Source organism: Numenius arquata, chromosome 2, assembly GCF_964106895.1.
Source record: "Numenius arquata chromosome 2, bNumArq3.hap1.1, whole genome shotgun sequence".
Lineage (NCBI taxonomy): Eukaryota > Metazoa > Chordata > Aves > Charadriiformes > Scolopacidae > Numenius > Numenius arquata.
Genome location: NC_133577.1, coordinates 47,709,284 through 47,735,055, shown reverse-complemented (window position 1 = coordinate 47,735,055; position 25,772 = coordinate 47,709,284). Strand labels below are relative to the sequence as shown.

Sequence of the window (25,772 nt, the reverse complement as noted above, 5' to 3'; positions counted from 1 at the left end):
TTAACAAAGGCTTTCGTTATTTGTTTTTGAAGTGGCTTCGCCTAGAGTCATGCTTCATAACACAAGCCAGTGTTGCATTGTCCCTGTGGACAAAGGAACATAAGGTGTTCCTGGGTCCTACAAATGGGAAAGATCTTGTCATTGTAAAACATTGAGCTTCTCCATGTACCTTGTAGACTGAATTCAGCTTTACTTTTGCAAGCTTCACCATGAAACTGTCCAGTGAGACTAATTTGGGGTTCCAAGACACCGTTGCCATGACAAATCGGTGCGGCCTTTGTCAGTATTGGTCCTCTGTATATGTGGCTGGTGGATCTGTGTGGAGTTAGGAGGCTGCCTTTCAACTTCCATGCTTGGTTGGTTGGCAAGCAGTGGCTCTGGAAGCATTCAGCAGTGGTGTGGGTGCAATGGGGAAGGTCCTGCTGGAGCCCCATCAGTTTCTGCACTGTTCATCTCGCTTGTCTGACCCACTGGAGCCTGAGATGAGCTGTTTGCATCTGTCTGGCAGCCTGCCCTCTTTTCACACAGGTGTTTTGCCACTGCGCGTGGTGCAGGATGTAAGTAGAAGTAAAATTTGAATGCACTTCAAGTAGTCCTTTGCTTTTTGTGCCGAGGTGCGTGTTCTGCTTTGTCCTAGAACAGCGTGTGAGTTTAATAGGGTTATTAGTAGTTTTCTCCCATGTCTTCAGCAAAGCTCTAGAGATTTGACTGTGTAAGTGTTTTCTCTCGTCTGCCCTGACTCTGCTTTTCTGGGCCGCTTCTGGGATGCTATGAAAAATATGAAGGCTTTGTAAAGATAGGCCACAGAGTAGTTTGCCAAGTCACTGTGTAAATAAAAGCCTAGAATTGCAGTGGAAAACAAAAGCTTAGAGTGGTGATGTAGGGTAATGTGAACCAGGACCTCAAGCCAGAAAAGCAGCAGGACGTCTCATCTTTCCTGCTTTCTAAGCACTGCATGGACAAGTCCCTCAACCGTGAAGGTGCTGGCTGGCTCCTACGCTCCACTACCTTTCTTCTGCTGTTTGGGCTGTATGCTTGAGCCAAGGGTATTAAGGGTCAATTGGAAAAATAGTTATCTGTCAAACAAACTGAATGAGTTGAGAGTGTAAATAAACACAAGGAGTGGAGAAGTGCGGTGTGATTCTACCTGGTGATTTTCTCTCAAGAAAGCACAGGATTTCTGGAGAAGCCAAAAGGAAAACACTCCAGAAGCTTGAGTGAGATGCAGTCACCTACAGTAATTCATCTTGTGCATTCAATCAGATAACAGAAACTAACAACAGAGATTACAGCATCCCGCAGAAATGATGTTACAGTATCTGCTGTAGGTGAGATTTCCTAATTGTGCTGAGTCCAGATTACATCTTGACTCGGATATCTCTGCAATTCAGATGTGACACATCCAGTTTCATGTGCTGCTTTTGCACATCTGGCCCGTACTCCGAGGAGAAGCTCAGACTTCAGGACTGTCCTGTCAGCCCTTTCTGTAAGGGCAGCAGCGTGATGTGCCTATGGCAGATGAGAGACGTGAGGGGCTACCAGGAACTGATTGGAAGATCCCTTCCCTCTGAAGGTCAAAAAAGGGAAAGTTTCCTGCAAGGATCCTGGCTTCTTTCCTTGGTCGGCTCTGGAGGAGACATTCTGAGCCTCCCCTGGGCTGTGAGCTGTTGTGCCCGAGCACTAGCACTTTGCAGGTCTGGGGGAAGGAGGATCTTGTGTCCTTGCCAGCAGCTTCTCTGTGGAAAGAGTGCTCATGTGCTGATGTAGGTAATGCAGTAGCAGGTTGTGAGCTCCCCTCGACTGTGCTGCTTCGGCAGCATGTGTTTCAGCCTCCTGCTCCAAGCTGTGATGCTTTCCTGTATTTTCTGCCTTGCTTGTTTGGGTGGCACCGCTGCCCAGGACAGGAGCGAAGTGTCATTCTGGACATGTCACGCAGCACTGGATTAACTGCAGAGGTTGCCTGAGGCAGAGGATAAGTGCTCAGGGCAGCAACAATCTGGCTGTGCTTTACACGGAGAAGGAGAAAAGAGGAGTTCTTGTTCCTCCCTATGTAGGCTGCTTGCTTTATCCAGGGTTGTTGTGACTGCCCTTTTCACCCTTCGTTTTCATTATAGGGAGGGGAACATGAAAAAAAAGATAGTAGATGGTAAGGAAGGGCCAGGCTAGAGAGGGATAGTTCACCTCCCTCTTCGTATTCTTGGAAGTTACAATAAATCTTATAGTTGTGTATCCTCCGTGAAAGTGGGAAGAAAGGGTTTGTGTTGGCTGGTCCTTGGAAGCAAGCTGTTGGGCCATTCCTGCTCAGTGTGGGGAGACTGTCCTTTCCCCAGCAGGAGAAAGGGTGTATGCAGTAGCACCCAGCTGCTGGTAGCAATACACAGAATTTAGTCCCAAGGATGGAAGGTAAAATTATTGTGTGTGTCAGCAAGTGTGTATTTTGTAGATTGTTCTAAAATTTGCTCTTTTGGGAAGATGCAAGATGAATTTGGCTTTGCCATTCCCTTTTCTGGGCTGTATAAAATGATGATTAGTGTTTGCTTTAAGCCTTGAGCATAGCCAGGGACAAAAGAGAAGGTGGTGACCAACTGATTTGTGCGCCTCTGCAATTGGGATGATCACTCCTGCTCTGTGGTTTGTTCAAGTGCCCGGAACAGGCACAGTGATTGCTCTGTGAGAGCAACCCACTCTCCCCTTGACTTTGAGAAGAAGCTGCCAGAAGTGTGAGTCCCTGCTGGAATTTGGATGCTTTCCCTGGGTCACGGGGGCCTCTCAGCAGGGTGATCGCCTTCCAGCAGTTGTTTTGCTGGTTTTCCTTCTGCTGGAGACTGGGAGACAAGTTACGGCGTAGGAGTGAGCCCTGGCTTGCTGGAGGCAGCCTGACTGTCAGCCTGCGGAGGGAGAGGCACTGCAGACACACAGCATTTGGGCACCCATCCTAAATACTTGCATTATTAAGCCCTCTGGCTTGGGAAGGTGCAGCAGAGCACTTTGGGCTCAAGCTGATACATTTTTTTCCCCCGGATTTTGTTGTGTACCCATGACTTAGAGAAGTCATGATCCTTGTGGTGGGGCTCAGTGGATGCTCTGGTCTTGCCCCTTGCAGGGGCTGCAGCCAGGGAGGAGAGGGGACTTTTGATGGCATGGCTGATGGGGAACGGCAGGGGGACAGCTGAAAAATGAGCTTTTCTGCAAAACTAGCCCCTTAAAGACTTGCAAAGTGCTCTGAGTTGTCATTTGGTCAGAGGCACTAATGATGGGCTGGTGGTAGCCACTGCAAATAAAACTAGAACTTACTTGGCCCAGTATTAGGACCAGGACAGTTACTAGAACTTATAGGTCTCTCACACATGAGTCTTTGGGAGAAGAGTACTTTTTGACATCCTCCTGCAGCTTTATGGCTAATAAGCTGTCATAAAGGGTTAGTCTTAACGGTGGCAAAGTACTAGAAATGAAGTGTTTAAAATTGTAAGTAGGAGAGCAATTGCGAATGTCAACTTTATGGCTTAACCGTCAGCCACAGCTTATAAAGTTAAGACAGATGCTGTCTTAAAAAGAAACCTGGCTGGTGTTTCCAGACGATAGCAGCTCCGTCAAAATGAAGTGCGAGATCCAAGCTATGTTCATGCTCTGCTTCAAGTTGCAGGCCTCTCCTGCCTCAAGTGGGGCAAAATTTCTCTTTATTTCCTCACGAGGAGAGCACACACTGATTTGATTTATTGAAGTTGATGTATTTTTAAGTCTGGCAGACCAAGGGGACGACATGACTCTGGAAACAAACGATCTTCCTCTGAGGTCTCTTGTCATTCTGAAGTCTGCCAAAATCCCCTGATTTTCATTTGGCTTCCACTTCTTTTCCAGTTTTTCTCAAGTAGTGTTTTCTGTAACTTCTCCTGGCACAGCTCGAAGGCCCCAGCTAATAACAATAAATTCCCTCACACACAACTGCACAGTAGTGCATCATGAAACCACTATCATCCTGGGAGCATTTTGCAAGGAGAAACTTCCTCCTGCCTGATTTCAGACACCTGACTTAATTCCAGTGTGAAGAGAAACTAACTGGGAAATATCTAGTTTCCCAATGTGTGAAGACTGTTAAAGTTCTTGTGTTTGCTGTCCTTTATTTCAATATGGACTCTCTAATCTGAAAAATCAAGCTGTTGATTCAGCTAAAAGACACTATAGTCTTTTAATCTACACCCCCTCAGATTTGGGGAGGTATGCCGATATTCAGTGATTCTTAGGTGTGCCTTTGGTGTAGCTAATACAGATGTAGATGAATATGCCTGAAAATGTTGCCGTGTTTCATGTGCTCTTCAGCCAGTTACCCTGTGGAAAAGCTCAAAGTGTACCTGATCTGATTGAGGCGGCTCACGTTGCAGAGCCAAGCACTTGTCTACAATCTAGCACTGAGGAATTTGAAAAATGGGTTTGCCTGCCAAAACTGAGGATATTCAAGCCTCTGCAGATATCAGCAGTCAGTAAACTGAGCTCTGGTAGCTGCTGGGGAGGCATTTAAATAACTTCCTTTCGTGTGTGTGTGTTTTGTTTTGGTTTTCTCTATTAGAAAGAGAAAAGGAGAAGAGGTAGATGGAAATGTGACTGCGAAAAAGAAACAGAAAAAAGAAAAAGAGAAAGAATCAAAGCAGGAAAAACAGCTGAAGGTGAGTTTTAGCTGATCACATGCTAAAAACAGCTTCATTAGAAAAGTGCAGTGTCAGGCGCTAACTGAAGAGCTGTGGCACCTGGAGAGGAGCTGGACCTGGTACCTAGACTTGCAGCACTGCATGTCCTGGCACAGGAGATGCCCTGTCACTAAGCCTTTGCTGAAGGCAATTCATCCTGGGGCTGTCTCCTGAACGACAGGAAGGAAATTTTCTAGGACTTGTGCTTATTAGATTTAAATAGATGAGGTTAAATGCCTTCTCTCAGGGAGGATGATTCTGTGGTCCTTCCTGTGTCATCTGGTTGTGAGCCCAAGTGCTGTTGCAGAAGACCTTGGAAACCAATAAATAGCTCATTGTCAAAATTAAACAGAGGTAAAGTGCAGCACTATATTAATGAGAAATCATATCTTTTTCACCCTCTGGGGATCTGCGTTCAGTTCTTGGGTACAAAGTGTGATAGATCGCAGCTTTCTACCTTTCAGTTTCTAGAATATCATGGGAAGAATTCCCAGTAGAGCATCAGGAATTTTGTACTTATTGGAAGTTTGGTATAGTATAGGTACTTTCCAAGAAAAAAAAAAATAAACAAGCTGCTTTTGCTGCAATTGATGTCATAATGGAGCTGTAGAAAAATGGTGCTTCTGCCTTTGAACAAAAGTTTACAATTTGTTGTGTGGCCATACTTTAATTTTCAACAAAACTTAGCTGAGATGTTATCAAGGTTTTGCTGCTGCAATGCTGATGTTTAGGACGGATCAAGGCAATTTATGGGTCAGGGTTAACTTTGGGTTCATTACATTTCTTTTAACAGCATTTCATCAAGTATGATTACTAACACTGAAAATTAAACCATTTAACACAGTCAACCAGTTCTCCCAGGGCAGACTGCATTTTTGTCTGTAGCCAGTGAATAACATTCAGAAACTGTCTGAGATATTTTAGGATGCTTCTTTGCTGTTCAACCCCTTCACTTTTTGTAGAAAGGCCCAAAAGAACGTGCAGGCTCCTCCATACTGCTGCAGGTGACTGATTTGGGAGAAATTTCTCTTATGCTTAGGTGGCTTAAAAGAACAGTGCCCATCAGCATTTCTGATTTTTATTCTAATGCGAGGCTCAAATGCAGCCACATCCCCCCTTTTGGCGGTGTCTAGTAGTCAGGTCACGTTTGCAAAGGCTGTTAAGATCTTGCTAAGGGTAGAAGTGTGATAGAAACAGGGGTTCCACTCTAATAACTGTCTCGTTACTATTGCTTGTACCTTCTTGTGTGGGATGGTGCTGTAAAGGTTACTCCGTGGCCTTTCTTCACACATATCTGATAGAGAAGCCTTGGTTTATACAGAATTCCATAGGGATGTCCTTCCATGTGTAATCTTGTGGGTATTTGCTGAAGCTGCAATGTGCTCACGTATTCATCCTGAAATCTGAAACATGTGGCTTTAAGGACCTGTTCTGGGTTTTTGGGTAAAATGTGTGACTCTCCCTTTTGGTAAAGCTACTGGTTCTTGGGGCTCTTCATCTCACAGCCTGCATTTAAGTCGGGCTTGCTAAAACCTCATCTACACACTGCAGTTTCAGGAGTGTTCTTAGAAGGCAATCTGTCCCAAGTAGCTAAGCTGCTGGGTTCTGTCAACAGGAGCAGACGGAGCTGATCTGGGGAATCAAGGATGAGCTGAGGAAGGTCTGCTCCACTAACGACCTGAAAGAGCTGCTGATCGCCAACAAGCAGGAAGTTCCTTCCGGGGAGAACGCTGTGAGTTGGTCTGTAGATGTTTTGTGTGTGTGCTGGGTCTTTGGATCAGTGAGGCCAACCCGGACCGATACTGCTGCAAGGTCTGCAAGTCTGAAGCGTGTTCCTAACATAACACTTTGGAAGGAAATTCAGTGCAAAGCCCAGTCGTTTTGTCCCCAGACCGTGATGATGTTGCTGTTATGCTTGCTTGTGAAGTGCTGTGTGGTGGGGTGTGATGCTGAATTCAGAGCCTCGGTCTTAGTGATGTGCCTTTATTGTGCTACGCCCAAACTGGGCCATGGGTGGTTTTTTGCTTCACGAGCAGGTTAACTATGGCACTTCACATCGCCTCTCTCAACTGTTAAATTCTGCAAAAAGAACCAAAATTGCATAAATTCTTTCCTGGTGTCTTTTCTAAAACAGCCACCTTTTAGTCTGTGTAACTTGTTAAAGTCTTCTCTCTTTCGGAGCACACATCACTTGAAGTATTTGTATTTATTAAGACTCTTTGTAAGGAGTGTGGGCTGGGATGTGGGAAGTGTCTAGGCTCCAAATGGTCAAGAAATACTCTCTAGGCAAGGAAAACTGGGACTTGTCTGAGAATACACTCCCACCTACCTGCTCATGTGCTCAGATGCAGTAGTTCATCTTCTCCTCGGCTGTTCCGGTGTGGCTGCCGGGTCAGGTGTTGTGTGGTAGGTACGTTCTCCTGAATCCTGGATCTGGACAGGAGAGTCTGCCAGTTGTGGGTGTGAGCAGGTATGGTGTGACTGGGGAAACATCATGTCATGTCCTTAAGGTATTGTAAATCAATCAGTTCTGGTAAGAGTCTTGATTTATGTGCAGTGTGCGCATGAGAAGCACCAGAAACATCGATGTCTGCACACCAGCAGCCTGCCGGTTATTTTCTTGTGCAGCCCAGTGTAACGTACTGCGTGGGCTTCCAGCCTCCTTTTGCCGTGACTTGGTTTGTATTCTTTGTTGCTTTAGATTTTGGACCGAGTAGCAGATGGGATGGCGTTTGGAGCTCTGCTGCCCTGCGCGGAATGTAAGGGGCAGTTTGTGTTCAAGAGTGATGCCTATTACTGTTCAGGGGATATTACTGCTTGGACCAAGTGTGTTGCTAAAACACAGACTCCCAACAGGAAAGACTGGGTAATCCCAAAGGTGGGTGTTTACAGCACATTTGATGATCTGAAGCACATTTCTGAACGGATGTTAAGAAATTTTCTCTTGTAAGGAGATGGAATAAGCACAGCTAATGCATAACTAAATCGTACTTTTTTTCCCTGTAGTGCTAAATCAAAAAAGTTGTTGCTGATTTGATTTGAAACTCATAATTCGCCCTCTTCTAGCTTTGTTTTCCCAGTCAGTAAAGTGGATGTTTGCCTACCTTAATGTGAATTTCTTGGAAATCTTTCAAAAACCTGGAGTAAATGGTAACATCTGGCTAGTGCTCAAGTTAGCCTTTAAGTCTTATAATAATATTTGTTGGTTTTGAACTCTACTTACACTTCTGTCCCACAGGAGTTTCGGGAAATTCCTTACCTGAAGAAATTTAAGTGTAAGAAGCAGGACAGAGTATTTCCTCCGGATGCTGCTGCTGTGAACTCGGTGCCTCCTCCCTCCGCGTCTGCTCCTTTGGCAGAGACTGCGTCCGCACCCAGAGGTAAGCGGCCACTGGGCATGGGCTGGTGATGTTCAAGATAGTGTGTAATGCCATCCCCATGCAGAGAAGATGCCACCCTGAAAGACATGCCATTCTCCTGCCTCTGAGCAGGCAGAGCTCTCCTGGTGAAAAACCAGCACAGCAGAGTCCCACATGCTTCCATCTTCCCAGTGCAGGTAGACCCTGATGTGGTGGATTGCCTGGGGATGTGGGCTTGAGGTCCTGGTTGTTTTCTAACAAATCATTTTGGGTATTTGTCGATGTTAAGGAAATGATGTGTTTGCAACAAATCAGAAACTTAAAGGCTGATGTTGCAAAATATGTCCCAAGGGACACCTGCTGTGAAGTGTCTTCTTGCTTCGTTTCTTGGGGGACATCCAGGGACCTCCGTAATGCCAGATGTTCTACATTGTGTTAGGTTTTAAGGGCAAGAGTTGTTTTTCATTTCATTTTTTAAATCCTTTACTGGGATTTGGCTTTGCCAGTCACTGAGTCCACTTATGCAAAGTAGATACACTGTCTCTAGCCTACAAATTGGCAGAAGGTTGGATTCCAGAAATCCCCTTTACACCATCGGAATGTGTTGCATGCTTTGGTGACATAGCCTGTGCACTAAGAGCTATGCTGACTTCTTTCTTACTCAACATTCTTAGCCCTGGCCCTAGTTTTGGAACGAGAGGACTGTTGTTACTTGGTGAAAAGGGTGGGAGTAATTCCACACAGCTAATTTTAGCCAGATCATGTTGTTTTAGCAGCAAAGACCAGGTAACCTAGATCTTGATTCTGATTTGCAAGTTGATTCTAGCCCCAGTGTGCCCTGAAAGTAAATTCAAAACATTGACCAGGATTAAAGCCAAGTTACTTAGTTTGCTAGCAGCCTAACAAATCTGAGTTGGGGGAGGAGAGGAAACAAAACCCTCAGTTGATTGACCCGAGTTAATAGTATTTATCTTTAGCAGTGCAGATATATGCTCTTAGACACCTGCCTTGTAGCCTCAGATGGTTACCAGTTTGATCCTCGCTTGTTATGAGGTTTGCATGATACAACCTTGTTTTGTCTATAGATCAAGACTCAAATGTACTGTCATGTAGGAATGCTGTTGCTTGAGTGACAATACTCTTTCTCCATCCCCTTAAAAACAGATTTCCTTTTGAAGAATCAGGAGCTTTCATGTTAGAGTGAATTTCTCCCATGCTGTCCAGGCATCAAAAGAGGAGGGAAGCAGAGCAGAGTCTCTAGTAGCACAGTGTTGAAGCAGACTGATTTTTTTTTTTTTTTTTTAGTATTTTTAAACTAAAAAAAAAAAAAAGGCAGGCAAATAATGTGCCTACATATCCATCTTCCCTGTTGCTATCAGCAGGTGCTGAGCTTTATTGTATTTCCCAGGTGAAGGGGAGCTTCCTTCTGCTGCTTGGACCCCTGTCTGCCTGATGCTGGGCTGGGGGGGTGGGGGAATGCTGTCCCTTTGTGCTTGTTACTTGTCGGGGGGTGCTCTGTGCCCATTGCTAACGTGCTGTGTTCTTTCTGACCCCTAGACAAACCACTGACCAACATGAAGATCCTGGTTCTTGGAAAGCTGTCAAAGAACAAGGAGGAGGTGAAGAGCATTGTGGAGGACCTGGGAGGAAAGATGACGACGACAGCTAACAAGGCCACCCTCTGCATCAGCACAAAGAGTAAGCAGCTCTGCCTGGGTTACTGGTTGCACTGGTGGCAGAGCTGAGCGGATTACAGAGGACAAGCGTCCTCGAGGCTGTGTGGGGATCAGTGCTTGGATTAGGGGGAGTGTTTTGTCTGCGCACGTGGGTTTAGTGTGCTTGGGAAAGTAAAAACAGATGTGTGTGTGCTGGTTGAGTTTTACTTATCCAGCGCATGTAAACCATGTGGGTTGGGCCACAAGGCTCTGTCAGGTCTGCAGCAGCTAGACCTTGGTGGACTACAGACCCTGGAGCTTGGATCTCTCTGCAGAACATGGTGGCTTGCAGGCCACCCTTGTTGGGATGACAAGTGTTGGGGGCTGTGTCTGTGCTTGGAGAAGCCACAGAGCTGATGGTGGGTGCCTGAGGACAGTTGTTTTCTCTACTGGCAGCTTAGGGTCTGCTCTTGCTCCCTGTTGAAGTCGAGGTGCAAACTGGCTGCTGACGTAGGAGGTTCAAGAGGGACTGGTGCAGCCCCAGCTCAGCTCCAGGAAGGAGAGAGCTGAACCATACAGGTGAAACGGGAGTGTTCCTGTTCTAGCCCAAGCTGCAGCTTTGAGCTGATGGGGATTTTGCTCTCCAAAGAACATGGTGGATCCAAAATGTGGTGGAATTGTGTTTCCACAAAATGTTAGAGAGCTCTGAAGCATGGCCAGAGGGAGGGGCTAAAGTTTGAAACTTCACTGATGCTTTTTTTTCTTCTCCATTTCCCACCCTGGCCCTGTAGAAGATGTGGAGAAAATGAGCAAGAAGATGGAAGAAGTGAAGGAGGCCAAAGTCCGTGTGGTCTCAGAGGACTTTCTTCAGGATGTGAAATCCTCCAGCAAGGACTTTCAGGAGCTTGTGTCTCTCCATGCGCTTTCACCTTGGGGTGCGGAGGTGAAAATGGAGCACGAGGAGATGGCTGTGGATGGGAAGTGCAGCAAGCCCCCAAGTACAAAGAGTGCTGGAAAGGTCAAAGAAGAGCAAGGTGAAGAACAAAGGGTTGTTTCTCCACAGGCCCATTCAATACTGTGCCATGCACAAAGCAAACCTGGGTATTGTCTATCCTTGCCCTTTCCTTGAGTTCTCTGCCCTTTTTTCTCATAATCAATTTAAATAACGAGACCTCGGGGCAAGACTAGCTTTAAGTGAACGGGAAGCTGTCTCTTGAGCTGGCTGTTGTCTCCCCTATACCGTAGAGAGCTTGCATTATTAATGCCAGGCAGTGAACAAAACTATTGGATCTGCTCATCTGTCTTCAGAACCCCTTCTTCTCCATGTCCTTCAAGCGTAGGTTTCTGTCATACAGTTCGGTGTGTTACTGCCAGATTATATCGCAGCAGGAGCATCTCCAGGGGACCCAAACACCCCCCATGCCCTGTGAGGTTTTTAAGTCTCACTTAAACACAACCATAAATGTGACTTTTATCTGCTGTACAGGTGAAAAAAATGATAGGAAGGAAAGAAAGGAAAGAAATAGAATTTGGGGAGATCTTACTTTTCATTTAATTGGCAGGGTGGGGGCTGTGAATTTGCTGCTAAAAAACAGGTAAAAAAAGCCATTGAAGTCATTGTGCTCATATACTGAGAATCTGATTTGAAGTCTCCTTGGGTGATAATTATGCAAATCAAGAATTTAAATGTTGATTCGAGTCAGATTGTGTTGCCTGCCTAGAAAAAAAATTAACACTCTTATTCACTGCAGGACCTAGCAAGTCTGAAAAGAAAATGAAGCTAACCGTGAAGGGTGGAGCAGCAGTAGATCCTGATTCTGGTGAGTGATAACAGTGACTGTGCCTGCACCACACAGTCTTCAGGATGCGTGATCGTTTGCAAGATGTTTTTCTGTGAAAGGATAAGGGCTCCATAAAAAAAACCCATGAATTTTTAAACCATTTTTTCTTGCTATCCAAGGGAGGGTATTGATTGACATCCAAAGCTGGATATTCCAGGATTTTCTAGTGCAGCTAAAAGCATAAGAAGGACCACTTATGCTAAGGAGTGCACTTTGTTCAGCTTCAGGAGCATCAGTGGGGTGAAGAAAGGCCCAGCCCCCAGAGGCCACAGGTCTGGCATCAGCATCTGCCTCCAGACTCTTCAGGGAGCAGCCAATGCTACTCCCCGAACCTGTGGTGCGCAGACATTGTTCTGAGAATCTGCTGCATCCAAGGCCAGCCTTTGATTTTTCAGTCCGTTTGCTAACGTGAGACCTGCAGAGCTATGTATGGAGAATTCCTCCAGCCAGTCATGTAGTGTAAAATACTAGATTTTAGGTGATCCTTTGTCAAAAATTACAATTTTTTTCCCCTCTAGAATTAAGGTTGACTTCAGCGTATCTAAAGGTGTGTGCTCACAATTTATTAAAAAGAAAACATGCTTCAAGTAGTTTTGAATGAGCACATGGTCACTGTTTTTGCAGTATTTTTAAGACTCATACTACTTCATGAAATGTTTGGATGAGTGCAAATGTAGGAAGGAGACCTAAAATGGTAACCTCCTCTGTGTTCTAATTTGTTTCTTCTTTGTAGGTTTGGAGGATTCTGCTCATGTCTTTGAAAAGGGAGGCAAGATTTTCAGTGCAACCTTGGGCCTAGTAGATATTGTGAAAGGAACAAATTCCTATTATAAACTGCAGCTGCTGGAGGATGACAGAGAGAACAGGTGAGTTTAGTTTTCACTAGAAGTACTTTTGTTCACTTTTTTCAATAAATACTGGATTTTAGATGAAGAAGTGGTGAGGGTTCTTTACAATGAAACTGCCTCCCCGAGCACATAATGGGCACACGGACATCAAGGGGAGCAATGACCCTGGTTCAGCTCTAGATTTATCATACTTTACCATGTTCCTGAGAAGCTCTTGTTGCTGGCTCCTGTATGTGGAGTTTGTAACTGGATCTGTGATTCAGTACACGGAGGGATCTCGGTGCCTACATTTTGTGCCTGACAAATTGGAGAGCTTGATTGATTGTATCCCTGCAAACACTATGGAAGCTCACCCAAGGTGGTGTCAGTAATACAAACAAATTCTTGAATTACTTGATTTCTCTGAAAATCTGAACTCTAGGACTTTGAGTCACAGGCTTAAAGATGCTGATAGTTGTTTTTCAAATATATAACACCCACAATCTGAAGAGTTGTATTTGCAAAACATTAAGACTGAAGATATATTATCCTCTCTGTTCCTGCCATGCACATATTTATCCTCAGGGTTGGAGGTCTGGTGTGTTAACACAGGGCATTTTTTTCTTTTACACCATTCCTTGGGTTGTATGATCTGTGGAGGCTCTTCTGTCGCTCTCCTGCAGTCCCTGATAGGGAATGTCTTCCGTGAAATTAATGGTATGCAAATGATTCACATGCAGCTGAGTGGTTGTTGCAGGATCAGCTTCATTTGGACTGAGATCTAGAGCCAGAGTATCTGATGTCTGTCCTTTTCTCGTGTTTCACCTCTCCAGATACTGGGTGTTCAGATCCTGGGGTCGCGTGGGCACTGTAATCGGGAGTAACAAGCTGGAGCAGATGCCATCAAAAGAAGATGCCGTTGAACACTTCCTGAATTTGTATGAAGAGAAAACTGGCAATTCTTGGCATTCAAAGAACTTCACTAAATACCCCAAAAAATTCTATCCACTGGAAATAGATTATGGACAGGTAACTCTGAAATGTCCCTGTACATGGTGGAGTATTGCTTTACTGTAGCTGTTCTGCGCTCGCTGTTGGATCACTTACACTTCACAAACCCGAGCAATGAAGTTGCATCTTCCCTGTGCTACAGGAGGAGAGCTCTAATCAATGAGTGTGCTGTGTTAAAATAGATGTGTTGGGAAACTTAAGTATTGTTTTCCATTGTCAAGTCTGAAGTCCCTTTAGTGCTCGTGCCTGTTCACTGTAATTTTAAGGATGTTAATTTGAACTTAATTCAGCAGTCATTTCACATACATCCTGTCTGAAAGCACCATTTTCTTCTATTTAAAATAGATACTTCTTATCTGTCTTCTGCATCCAAAATCCTCCCAAATGCTGAAGCAACTGCTCTGCAGCATTCTGCTTAGTGCACATATTGAGCAGGCTGAGGAAGAAATTATTCATTGCCAGTAAGATTTGGCTATTTAGACAACTAAGCTAAATTGGAATTCTATTCCTTCTGCCCGGGGGGGTTTGTGTGTTTATTTAAAGGCGTACCCAGAACTTAAACTGTCTTCAGATGAAATAGTTGAATGCTGTTAATAGCTATAAAGATACCAGAGAAGGTGTTCTCAAGCCATTGCATTTTTCTGTGGCCAAATTACTGGATGTCATCTTTCAGTGTGAAGTACTCAATGCTTAGCTTTATTTCTGGAAATTTGAATATTGCAGCAGCAAAGTATCTGTTGAACTGCAAAGTACAGTGATATTCTGAAGCATCTGGCAGATGTTTTATTGGTGCTATGCTCTATCCGTGAAAGCACCTAGATGGTATTATGCCTAATTGATGAATCCTGTACTCAGCTATGACAGTTTTTATTACAAAAACTTATTGAAACTAGTTATTACATTTCTATTTTGTCATAAAAGCAACAAAGTAAACAGTCATTTTTTCACATCAAGGCCTCCATGTAGCAGAAAGCTCGCACAAAAAGTAATTAATACTGTTGCTTGAGGTGAAGCAGAGGTCCACGGAGTTCCTATTCCCTTAATTCTGCTTATATTTGACAGTGCCACCTCTTGAAATAACATCTGCCACATTACTAAATAGGTGGATTTTTAAACCCACTTTGTTCCAGAACGTTGGAGCAGTGTCCCACGCTCCCCATGAACTTCAGACTACTCATAGTATGCATACACTAAATTGGTTTTGAGTTGTTACCATGGCAGCCAGCCTGTTACTTTCATCCTTTGTGATTTTGCTAATTCTGATACTATTTTTACCTCCCAGGATGAAGAAGCTGTCAGGAAGCTGACAGTAGGTGCCGGGACAAAATCTAAACTTGCTAAGCCAATCCAAGACCTTATTAAGATGATCTTTGATGTGGAGAGCATGAAGAAAGCAATGGTGGAATTTGAGGTGACTGCATGCATTCGTGTTTCTTGTTTCTTACCCTCCATCGTACTTAGACAGCCAGAAACAAGTTCTTTGCAATCCAGGGTGCATCATACTTCTTGGAAGTCAGTGCGAGTTTTAGATCAGCCTTAAAATAAGGACAAGAGTCTGACCAGAATTTGCCCAGCACTGGAAGTAGTATCTTAGTTATGGTAATGTGCAGTTTTTAAAGCATGGGTACATATAGGTACCATAGTACGTATGGTGACAGGCTGAGAGAGTTGGGGGTGTTCAGCCTGGAGAAGAGAAAAGCTCCGGGGAGACCTTTATAGCAGCCTTCCAGTTCTCTTCTCAACAGGGCCAAACTTTAAATATTTTTATTGTATTTCTCATTTGTTCTAATGATAGCCTATTTTCATCCATTCTTCTTGATCTCAAAGGTCCCTTCCAACCACTAAGATTCTGTGATTCTGTGATCCTTCTTGATCCATGCTTCTAACAAGCTTTCAGAGAGCAGTCTGGTAGTATCATCTCTCTCTCTCTGCATAGAAATAGTTTTACCTGGTGTTCAGAGATCTTGCAGTTTGTTTTGATGCAGCCATTCAAACTGGGTTAATTCTAAATAACAAAGTTCTGTTTTCTTTAGCCAGCTTAATTATCCTGCCCTAAGATGTCAGATTTAAGCAGCTGTTGTTTGTTCTCTGTACCAGTATTTTGTGTATCTACTTCTCAGAACAGGCTTGTCTGAAAGCTTTCCGATGGCTTGCCCAATGTTTCGTAGTACCTTGGGTTAATCGTGTTGTCCTGTATCTTCAGTGGTTCTTTATGTTAAAGTCTTCTAAAATATTAATAATTCTTTGTAACTGGAGCTGGCTAAAGACTCTGAACTGATCATCATCTGATGTCATTTGATTTTGTAAAACTCTCTTGAAACTATGTTAATTCACACCATCTGCAGATCTATAGGAGACCTGGGACTCCAGATGGGTCTGTCTTCCTATTAGATTTATCTTCCTGTGCTGTTGCTGCTGAACAGCTGTTTTCCGTTAGAGGAAATCATGTTTTTCCTAGTTAGAAGTTTCTGTGCATCCTCCAAAAACGGCTCCTTGGTTCCTTTAATCAGCCTGATCTCAAGTATTTCATTTCAACCGGGCACTCTCATTCTGCCAAAACTGTAGCAAATTCTTAGTCTTTCCATTACACAACCATAGATTTCTGATGTGTTTCTTTTCCTGCTTCTAATTTAGCTTTCAAGAGTTTTACCTCACCAAGCATACAGGGGTTTATTACCATTATCTCTGTCATTGCCTTATGTGAAATGGCTGGTTAGAGGACTGAGCCTACTCTAGTGCTATGTCCTCTCTTGCCTGGGTGGAAGGCAAACATCTCCCTGGCCTCTCATGACACTCTCGGTGCACACATCTGTGATGTGGAGCTAATTCTTCATGTTACCCTCAGTGCATCTGGCAGTAATTGCAGTACTGTTGGTTTAGACCCAGCTCCTTGGCTGCTGTGCTCTTCTGATGCATCTAATGGTAAAGCTTTGGGTGCAGTTTAGCTTTATATGAGCTCTGCAGAGCTCTGTTCACAGAATCACAGAATTGTAGGGTTGGAAGGGACCTTTGGAGATCATCTAGTCCAACCCCTTGCCAAAGCAGGGTCACCCAGAGCAGGATGGACAGGAATGCATACAGGCAGGGTTTGAATGTCTCCAGAGAAGGAGACTCCACACCCTCTCTGGGCAGCCTCTTCCAGGGCTCTGCCGCCCTCATAGTAAAGAAGTTTTTCCGCATGTTCAGTTGGAACTTCCAGTGTTCCAGTTTGTGCCCGTTGCCCCTTGTCCTGTCACCGGGCACCATTGAGAAGAGCCTGGCCCCATCTTCTTGACACTCGCCCTTTAGATATTGCTCAGCATTGGTGAGGTCCCCTCTCAGTCTTCTCTTCTCCAGGCTAAACAGCCCAGGGCTCTCACTCAGCCTTTCCTCATCAGAGAGATGCTCCATTCCCTTGATCATCTTCGTAGCCTCCGCTGGACTCTTTCCAGTAGCTCCCTGTCCTTCTTAACTGGGGAGCCCAGAATTGAACACAGGACTCCAGATGTGGCCTCACCAGGGCAGAGTAGAGGGGGCCACCTGCTGGCCACGCTCTCTTTAATGCCCCCTAGGATGCCGGTGGCCTTCTTGGCCACAAGGGCACATTGCTGGCTCCTGGGTAACTCGTTCTCCATGCTCCTGACCCTGTTAACCTACCATGACTCGCAGGAGACACAGACTCCAGCCCTTTGGCTTTATGTGAGCTCTGTAAAACGTACATTACTCAATCACATTGTTGGGGAATGTGTTAGTTTATAGGTGTTAGTGCTTATATGTGTTAGTTTATAGGTTATAGTTAGTATAGGTGTCCCCAGCTACACTGCACATCCAGGTTAAATGGCCCATTTTACTTTTACACATCCTTCATTATTTTTTCAGCTAATATTAGATAATACGGATGAATGGTACTCAACAAGAAAGTATTGGCCCCAAAAGTTTAGGAGCTATGTATCTATTGCAAGTTGTTTTTTGTTAGGTTATTAATCTTGGCTTTGTGACTTTTTTGTGTCCCTAAGACACGACCAGTTTTTAAGCCTCTCTTCTTTCCTGCAGTCTATCTTGGCTTTTCCTGGTATCTGGCTTTACGTATGCTTAGCTGCAGCTAAAGGTGGAAGTTCTCCTAAGCCCAGTACAGGGTGGAAATCTCCGTAAAAATATCACTTCAGGGCTTTCACACCTGTCTCTGTAGCTTGGAAGAGCCTTCTGAGTTCAGCTTGTAGAGAAGATCTGCGTACAGCTGGGTTTTCTAGCTCTGTAGCGAATAACTAACCTGGGACTTATCCAGACAGTACATGACATACATGGTTTCATAGGATCTTCCATCCTTGAGATGAATCTTAAACCCATGGAGTTAAGTAAAGGCTGTTTGACCTGCAGCATGTACAGTGAGGACTGGCAAGAGTCCAGAGGGTCTATGTATGATCTTTGTAAAAGGCTCTGTTGGACTTGACTTTTGTCCAGTGTTTTTGTACTCAGATGGTCCTATGCAAAGATTTAATGCAAATCTGAAACTCTCCCAAGATCTGTCAATACACAAACAAAAGCAACATGTAAATTAAATCAGTGGATAAATGCAGGCACCCAAGATACTGCTTTTAACTTAGTTGCTTTTTTGGGGGGGGGTTTCATTTTTCATTAATTAATATGAAGAATCTTATAACCTCTTTGCGTTTGACCCTCAATAATGGTAGGGTAAAGTTGGAAGAAGGTGTCTGGGTTGTACCTACTGGCACAGATGATCTTAAGAACAAGATTTCATTGTTTGCTTCTTTGCCAGCCTGAAATGTATGGTTACTGAAGAGATTGAGGAATCCATCTGACACCAGGTCAATATTAAACTTCTAGCCAGGTGCTTAGTACCCTGTTTTTGTGTTGTCCTAGTTTAGTTTCCTATTGCAGTATTCCTCAATCCACAGAGATTTTAATACCAAGTCTGAAATGTTTCCATTCTTTGTGTGGTCAGTCTTACCAGGACAGAGAGATTAGTTCCCTAGAAACCAGAGAGGGAATGCTGCCACAGTTTTGATGTAGTGAAACCCTCTTTTAATCATTTAACTCTTCATCAGATTGACCTGCAGAAGATGCCGTTGGGAAAACTGAGCAAGCGACAGATCCAGAGCGCGTATTCCATTCTTAATGAAGTTCAGCAGGTGAGCACAAAAGAGATGTTGGAGCAAGAGGGGGATTCAGGAATTGTTCTGGGCTCAGCGTGGGGTGAACACTGAGCTGTGTGTATGAAGATCTCTGCTCTCTCTTGCTGGAGAAGAGGATGCGGCTTCCACGGGTAACTAGTTTTTGTCATGGGCTCCCTGGCAAAGCATAGATATGGGAAGTTTTACTTCAATTCTTAGAGTAGACTAGAACGTTGCCAAGGACGTGCACCTCTTCCACATCCAGAAGCCTTTCTTTTGCCTTCAAGAAGCAAAAACCCCACTAGATTTTTCTTGTACCAGAACTTCTGTGTATTTCTGTGCAAGTGCTGTGACTTACTATATGCAAAACAATTAAATAGAATTGCCCATTTTAGTTCCGTGAGAGTTTCAGCATTAGCACTATTTGCTTTGCTGCTTCTGTATATTAGTCCACAAGTATTCTGTGTGTGTCTCTTGCTACGGAGACCTGATCTTACTCAGTAATTTTCTTTGGTGGTTGTTGTCTTGTTTAGGCAGTTGCTGACAGTGGTTCAGAATCCCAGATCTTGGACCTCTCTAACCGCTTCTACACTTTGATTCCTCATGACTTTGGGATGAAGAAACCACCTCTCCTAAATAACTTGGAATACATTCAGGTATTGACTGGAAACAGTACGTGATTTGCAGGCAACAGGTCTGATATCAGACGTCTAACACAGAGAGTTTGTGAGGTTTTAAGACTTACTTTAACCTCGTGCTTTCATAAGGTTAAGTTTGTTTTTCTTCAGAGTATCTTTTTGTTTGTTTATGTGCATATATGTGTATATGTATACAAATAATTATATGTATGAGGTATTAGAAGATGTTTATTATGGTCTATTTTGTGTGTGTGTATATTTAAGTGTATATATATTTATATAAATTTGTGTTTTGTTTTGTTTTTTTTAAAAAAAGCAGTGTTGTTAGACGGCAGTGTGTGGCCAGTGATTCATAAACACTTTTATAATTTGGAGTATTCCAGAGTTACTCTGAACGTGTCAAAGGCCCAAGTGAAATAACCTCTTTATATTCTTCAGGCTAAAGTGCAGATGTTGGACAACTTGCTTGATATTGAGGTTGCCTACAGCCTTCTCAGAGGTGGAAATGAAGATGGAGATAAAGACCCAATTGACATCAACTATGAAAAGCTTCGAACTGATATTAAGGTAAAGGAAATAAAAGGAAATGAGTGACTGTGACTACAAGCTGATGTCCTGTTAGTTTGGAGTATTACAAATCACCACAGCTGTAGGTGGACAGATGTATTGGTGTGAGTTCGATGAAGGGCAGCTGAGATGGTTAAGGGCCTGGAGTGCATGTTGTATGAGGAGATGCTGAAAGAGCTGGGGCTCTTTAGCCTGAAGAAAAGGTGGCTCAGGGAAAATCTTATCAATGCCTGTGAATACCTGATAGGAGCAGGGAGTAAAGAAGTTGGAGACAGACTCTTTTCAGTGGTATCCAATGACGAGAGGCAATGGGCACAAAATGAAATACAGGAAATTGTATTTAAACAAAATAAAAAGGTTTTGTTGTTGATGGTGTTTGGTTCAGGGTTCTTTGTTTGTTTGTTTACCGCTGAAACACTGGAAAACGTTGCCCAGAGAGGCTGTGGAGGCTCTGTTCTCAGAGGTGTTGAAAGCCTGACTGGACAGACTCTTGGCAACCTCCTCCAGCTGTCCCCACTTTGAGCGGGGGAGTTGGAAATCATCTCAGTTTCCAGAGGTGCTTTCCCATCTCAGACATTCTGTGCTCTCTCTATCCCTGTACATTTCCTCTAGCTGGGAATAAATTCCCACCTAAATGATAAAGGAAGCTAAAACTGGGGAGTTGCAAGCATAGGGTGGATGTCATGGTATTATAAGATGCCTGCTAGTTTGTGTGCTAAAGAAACTTCTCTTCTTTGTCTCTTTGCAGGTTGTTGACAAAGATTCAGAAGAAGCCAAGATTATTAAACAATATGTGAAAAATACTCATGCTGCTACGCACAATGCGTATGATCTCAAAGTCGTGGATGTAAGCTGGGCAATACTGGGGTTTAAGTTTGTGAAGATGGACTCTTCTAAGTCGACTTACTTGTTTGCAATTTCCTTTTATTTTTGAGTAGCTTATCTAGTTTCCTTTGTTGAAAGAATGGTTTGGTAGACCAATTGCTATTTTATAGAATAGCGGAAGTCTAGGCAGAGATGAGTCTAAGCTTACTGAGGTGTCTTCGAGGGTGTGTTTTTGTTTTAATTTAATTGGCCTCAAAAAGGAGGTGGAGGAGTAATCATCTTCTGAAATTGCACCTTAGTCCATTGAATGATTTTTCAGAAAACTATGGTCTCATGAAAATGCAGAAGGGAAGGCAGAGAAGTAATCGATAACAAGTACTGTGTGATCAATGCTACCTCTTTTTTGCTAGCATGACATAGCAAACTGCAAATACTAAAAACAACCTAGATCAATTTTCCTACCAGATAGTGCATATTTCAGATTGGATGATTTTTTTTTCATCTGATTAGTTGCACGCAGGTAATGGTTTATTTTGCTTGGTTGCTCTTTTTCTCCTATCCCTTTTTGAACTGAAGATCTTCAGGATTGAGCGTGAAGGAGAGAGTCAGCGTTATAAGCCCTTTAAGCAGCTTCATAATCGCCAGCTGCTGTGGCACGGCTCCCGCACCACCAACTTTGCCGGCATCCTCTCACAGGGTCTCCGGATAGCTCCCCCAGAAGCTCCTGTGGTACGTTAAACAGCTTCCCTGGCTGCCCTCATCCCCATAGCCACCAGCCAGGTGGATTCAAAGCTGCCTTTGTGTTATTGTCCCAATCTTTCCCAATCCCCCCTTATTTTTTTTCCCTTTTGCTGCTTGCAGACCGGCTACATGTTTGGGAAGGGCATCTATTTTGCAGACATGGTATCCAAAAGTGCCAACTACTGTCACACATCTCAGGCTGATCCCATAGGCTTAGTACTACTGGGAGAAGTTGCCCTTGGAAATATGTAAGTAACTTAGGAAGAGTGTTTGCCGAACGTGCTGAATATATCATGGTAAAAGGTGATGCTAAAATTGCAAGCCTTTTCTTCAATGTGAAGAAAGAACACTTTGTATTTCATTAGAAACAAGTGGGTTGTTTTTTTTTTTTTTTCTCAAAATGAGAGCTGTTTGGTAGGGCAAAAAAAATCAGTGTTGCAGGTCTAGAATCTTATACTAAATGCTAATAACATTAAAACTAGTAATTGAGACAAAGAAGGAAGGCTCTTGAGTTCCAGAAGAGTAGAATCTAAATTAACTTTATATTAATTCACAGTAAAGTGAAGCCTGGGAAAATAAAATTAAAAAAAGCTTTTTCACCAAGATAGTTTAAGATTAATGTAAAATGCTATTGTGTGTTCTTTGTGCTGTCCAGGTACGAGCTAAAGAACGCTTCTCACATAACAAAATTGCCCAAGGGAAAACACAGTGTGAAAGGTAAGCATTAGTAGTTGTCACTGGTGATCTTTTATCGATTGCAAACTCACTTGGTGGCTCTCTGCTTAGCAAAGAGAACTATAGTCATTTCATAGTTGTACTTACTTTAAGAGTTTGCATAGCGTTGCCCTATAGTTGCTTCTGTGTATATGGTGTTTTGAGGTGGGACTTAGTACACTTGGAGTGTTAAGACTGATGTTAATGTGTTGCCTGAAGTTCAGGAGGAAACTTCCATTTTGTATTGCCCAAGAGAAAACATACAGTGCGTTCTCTCGTTTCTCAGTTGCTTTCATCATAACAATCCTATGTATTTTAGAAAGATGAGAGATTTGATAGATCAGAAGAATAATTGTTTAGCTTTCAAAGTGCCTTGGAAGTTTGGAGAGAAGGGAAAATCTAAGAATAAGAGTTCAGAAGGAACAGCTGTTCTCATTAAATTTCTATCTGTAAGAAGTATCAGTATATTGCACTGCAAAAGAAGATGAGAGAAAAGACTTAGCTCTGTAATTCAAGCAAAAGAAATGGTAATCATGACTGTCTTCTGTACTGAGATGGGAGAGCAGAGAACAGTAACATTCAGTAATGACTGGCTTTTCTTAAACTATTCATTTTGAGAGGCTTTAAAAAAATCAGTTGCCTAAAATAAAATAAAATGTGATTTAGTGTCTTTTGCAATACATAGTACTCGCACTATTATGGATGTCAAATCAGATTTGTATTGAAGAGTTTAAAGAGACTAATAATTGGTTTGTTATACTTCTCTGAAAATGCTGCAATGTGCATGTTTTCATTAATGGACCTAAGATATGAGAGCTATAAGTCTGGTTTGGTTTAGCTTTGATCATACAGATTAGACAATTAACAGCCAAAAGTCTTAAAATTCTTGCTTTTAATGTAGTAGAGCATGAGTGCCGTAAGTATGGCGATGCCGAATTGAATAAACAGACTATATCCTTTGTGTTCTTTTTAAGATACTTTTGCACTTGGTCAGCATTTGAAAATTTATGTGAAGTAATATTTGGCTGGTGGAGTCATTCTCTTTACGCGCAAAGTCCATGTTTGCCTTCTAGATTTGTAACTGATGTTTTTTCTCTTTCTAGGCTTGGGCAAAACTGCACCTGATCCCACTGCCACTACCACCCTTGGTGGTGTCGAGGTTCCCTTAGGGAATGGGATCTCAACAGGAATTAATGATACCTGTCTTCTGTATAATGAGTATCCTTTGCCATTATGTTGGCTGCACGCTGTGTTTGAGTGCTGCTGGGTTTAGCAGGACCTCGCTAACGTCGGTCAGGAGCTTTGTTTCTTTTAGATCGGCTTCGGAGTACTCACAGACAATTCAGAGGCTCTTCTCCAAGGGAGATGATTTTACAGTTTTCACACTTAAATTGTCATTCTGCACAAAAGGAAACAACATGCCTAGCAAAAAGCTGTTGTCCAGACAGGACTCAGTACCTGAAGGCATTGGAATGGCTGAGCGACAGTGTCCAGTAGTGTCTTGCCCAGAGACGTGCCAGGACGAGGGGAGGGGAACGCAACCTTGTAGTTGTTTCCCAATACTTCAGCCTGGTTTCTTCCTCGTGGGACTGTGGCTGGCCCGGCTTGGCCTGGAGGAGCTGGGGGAGCCAACCCTGGTGCTTGATGTAGTCTCATCACACAGTTTCTCCTGTGTTCCCCCGACTCTTTGCAAGTGTTGAGGTGAACCTCAGATGCCCATCAGAGATGTAGCCATTAAGTGTCTTCCTAGGCAGAAGTGCCCCCAAATGAACATGTGCTCAATGTTCACAAGAGATCATAAGAATAAGTGATGTCTGAGGTCCCAGATCAGTCTCTTCATTGCCAGTGAAGCAAGTAACCCATCAGTTACCTCTGGGTTGTGTGGAAACTGTCTTCTGTTTTGGTAAGCTGTTTCCTCTTACCTCCTCTTTCTTCCAGTCTTGGCAACAGAACTCACGGCAATACTATTTTTATCTTGAGTTTTCTTAAATATAGCATCTGTCTTGGTCAGATGATAAAATATAATACAGTTAATAACAGCTAATTGAGGTAACATGATGTGTTTAATGGGGATGCTTTTAATCTAAAATTGGGGTTGGAGGTAAGTTTGAGGCCTAAAGCATTGAGAGACACTGGAGCTGTGACTGTCTCCTGAAAAAATAAAATGATGCGGTCACAGAACGTGCAAGCGCTGCCAACCATTGTAGAGCTCTTCTCTGTGATTCCAGTTTGGGTTTTTAGTGGGAAATCAAGAGGACATGAATGGATTTACTGGAATCTAGCAATAAAACTACAATTGTAGGTGTAGATGCCGGGCCTGTAACTGCAGAGCTCATCTAGGCTACGTCCCTCACTGTTTAGATAGCGAGAGAGATGATGTGTGTTACAGCTCTGGGGGACAAAAAATAACATTCAAGAGCTACAGCCCTGTATCTCAGTCAGTTCACCTGCTTGTCATTCAGGATTCCTGCTGCACCATCATTAATTCTCTGTATGCCTGTTAGTTGCTTGTTTCTAACAAGCAAATTCAAAGAAAATTCATATTTAAAGGTTTGTGGTTTGAGCTGTTAGAACTGTTTAATCCCACAGGCATCTTTGTGGTAACTTAAGCTCAAAGGTGAGGTTTGACTTGTGTTTTGAGGGGGTTTCTGTGTTACTAATATCAACAACTGTAATTATTCCTTAACATTCTTCCCAGATATATTGTGTATGATGTTGCTCAGGTAAATCTGAAGTACCTGCTGAAACTGAAATTCAACTATAAGACATCACTCTGGTGAACAGTATTTAGAAGCCCTGTTAGAGTTATACTGTAGTTACACGATAGCGTTGACTTCTGACATGCTTACGCATTGACTTCTCTTACCAAGATATCAAGAGCTAAACCGCAGAAGAGGTTACTAAATCCTATTTAGTACAACACTTAGTGAAAGTTTTATATAAACGTGTGGCAACACATGGACCTGAATTCTGATGAGAACGAGTACCTGGTTTTGTTTTATACCACTTCTAATTTGGGGGCTTTCAAGTGTTCCTTTTAATTGACCAAACTGACAAAAGAAAAAAAAAAAAAAAGAAATAAAAATCAAGTATGTGTTTTTAGCCAAACAGAGCTGGGCAATAGCAAGATAAGGAACTTGAGGATGTTTGCGATATTTGCTCTGTTAAGGTCTCCTCTTGTTTAAAACTATATCCTTTTTCAGTTTTCATTTGAATAAATGATAAATGTGCGTTTATTTTGAGGTAAAAAAATAAAAGCTAATTTCATACTAACATCTTTATGTTTCAAAACTTCCCAATTGTTTTGGTTTTGAGTCATGATTTAAATGTATTTGGTAGAATGTTCTTAAACGTGCTATCTTTCTCTGAAGATCAAATGCCAAATATTGAAATCTGTAGTCACGTTTCAGAAAGTCATGGTGAAATGAAAATTTGGACTTTCCACTGAGACCTGATCTGTCAACAGTTGGTGTGGTAAACATGGAAAATGAACTTGTGGCTGTTTGAATTTAGTATTAGCCCAAATAAACCTCCTTGAAATATCTACCTTCAACGTGATGTAAGTTGGTTGTTGTAGACTCGAGCCTTAACAAAGACCTAAGTTGAGTTTGGGCTCAAGCTTCACTCATCGTGGCCTGGAGCGAGGTCTGTTGTAGTCTTGAATTCCCTGTCTTGAAACATCAGTGTAAACTAATAATTTCAATGTTTAGTGATGTTTGTTACCTCTCACTTTTTCAGTAAGTCATGGAGCAATATGGGAGTACTTTATTATAGAGCAACATCAGTTCTTTCTTTTCCAAA

At 43.0% G+C, this 25,772-nt stretch overlaps 1 protein-coding gene across 2 annotated transcripts in view; it reads left to right on the top strand.

Annotated features, from left to right (window-relative positions):
- Nucleotides 1–25,523, top strand: part of PARP1 (poly(ADP-ribose) polymerase 1) — a 32,407-nt gene extending 6,884 nt beyond the window's left edge. For both annotated transcript variants that reach the window (XM_074144576.1, XM_074144577.1), the window contains exons 5-23: nucleotides 4,565–4,661; nucleotides 6,298–6,414; nucleotides 7,384–7,560; nucleotides 7,921–8,062; nucleotides 9,599–9,739; nucleotides 10,488–10,730; nucleotides 11,448–11,516; nucleotides 12,271–12,403; nucleotides 13,198–13,393; nucleotides 14,658–14,786; nucleotides 18,421–18,504; nucleotides 19,020–19,142; nucleotides 19,563–19,691; nucleotides 20,440–20,538; nucleotides 21,093–21,245; nucleotides 21,378–21,505; nucleotides 21,913–21,974; nucleotides 23,075–23,189; nucleotides 24,670–25,523. In XM_074144576.1, the coding sequence (XP_074000677.1) occupies nucleotides 4,565–4,661; nucleotides 6,298–6,414; nucleotides 7,384–7,560; nucleotides 7,921–8,062; nucleotides 9,599–9,739; nucleotides 10,488–10,730; nucleotides 11,448–11,516; nucleotides 12,271–12,403; nucleotides 13,198–13,393; nucleotides 14,658–14,786; nucleotides 18,421–18,504; nucleotides 19,020–19,142; nucleotides 19,563–19,691; nucleotides 20,440–20,538; nucleotides 21,093–21,245; nucleotides 21,378–21,505; nucleotides 21,913–21,974; nucleotides 23,075–23,189; nucleotides 24,670–24,751 (2,419 nt within the window). In that variant the 3' untranslated portion in view covers nucleotides 24,752–25,523. The remainder of the gene's footprint in view (nucleotides 1–4,564; nucleotides 4,662–6,297; nucleotides 6,415–7,383; nucleotides 7,561–7,920; nucleotides 8,063–9,598; nucleotides 9,740–10,487; nucleotides 10,731–11,447; nucleotides 11,517–12,270; nucleotides 12,404–13,197; nucleotides 13,394–14,657; nucleotides 14,787–18,420; nucleotides 18,505–19,019; nucleotides 19,143–19,562; nucleotides 19,692–20,439; nucleotides 20,539–21,092; nucleotides 21,246–21,377; nucleotides 21,506–21,912; nucleotides 21,975–23,074; nucleotides 23,190–24,669) is intronic.
- Nucleotides 25,524–25,772: the final 249 nt, after the last annotated feature.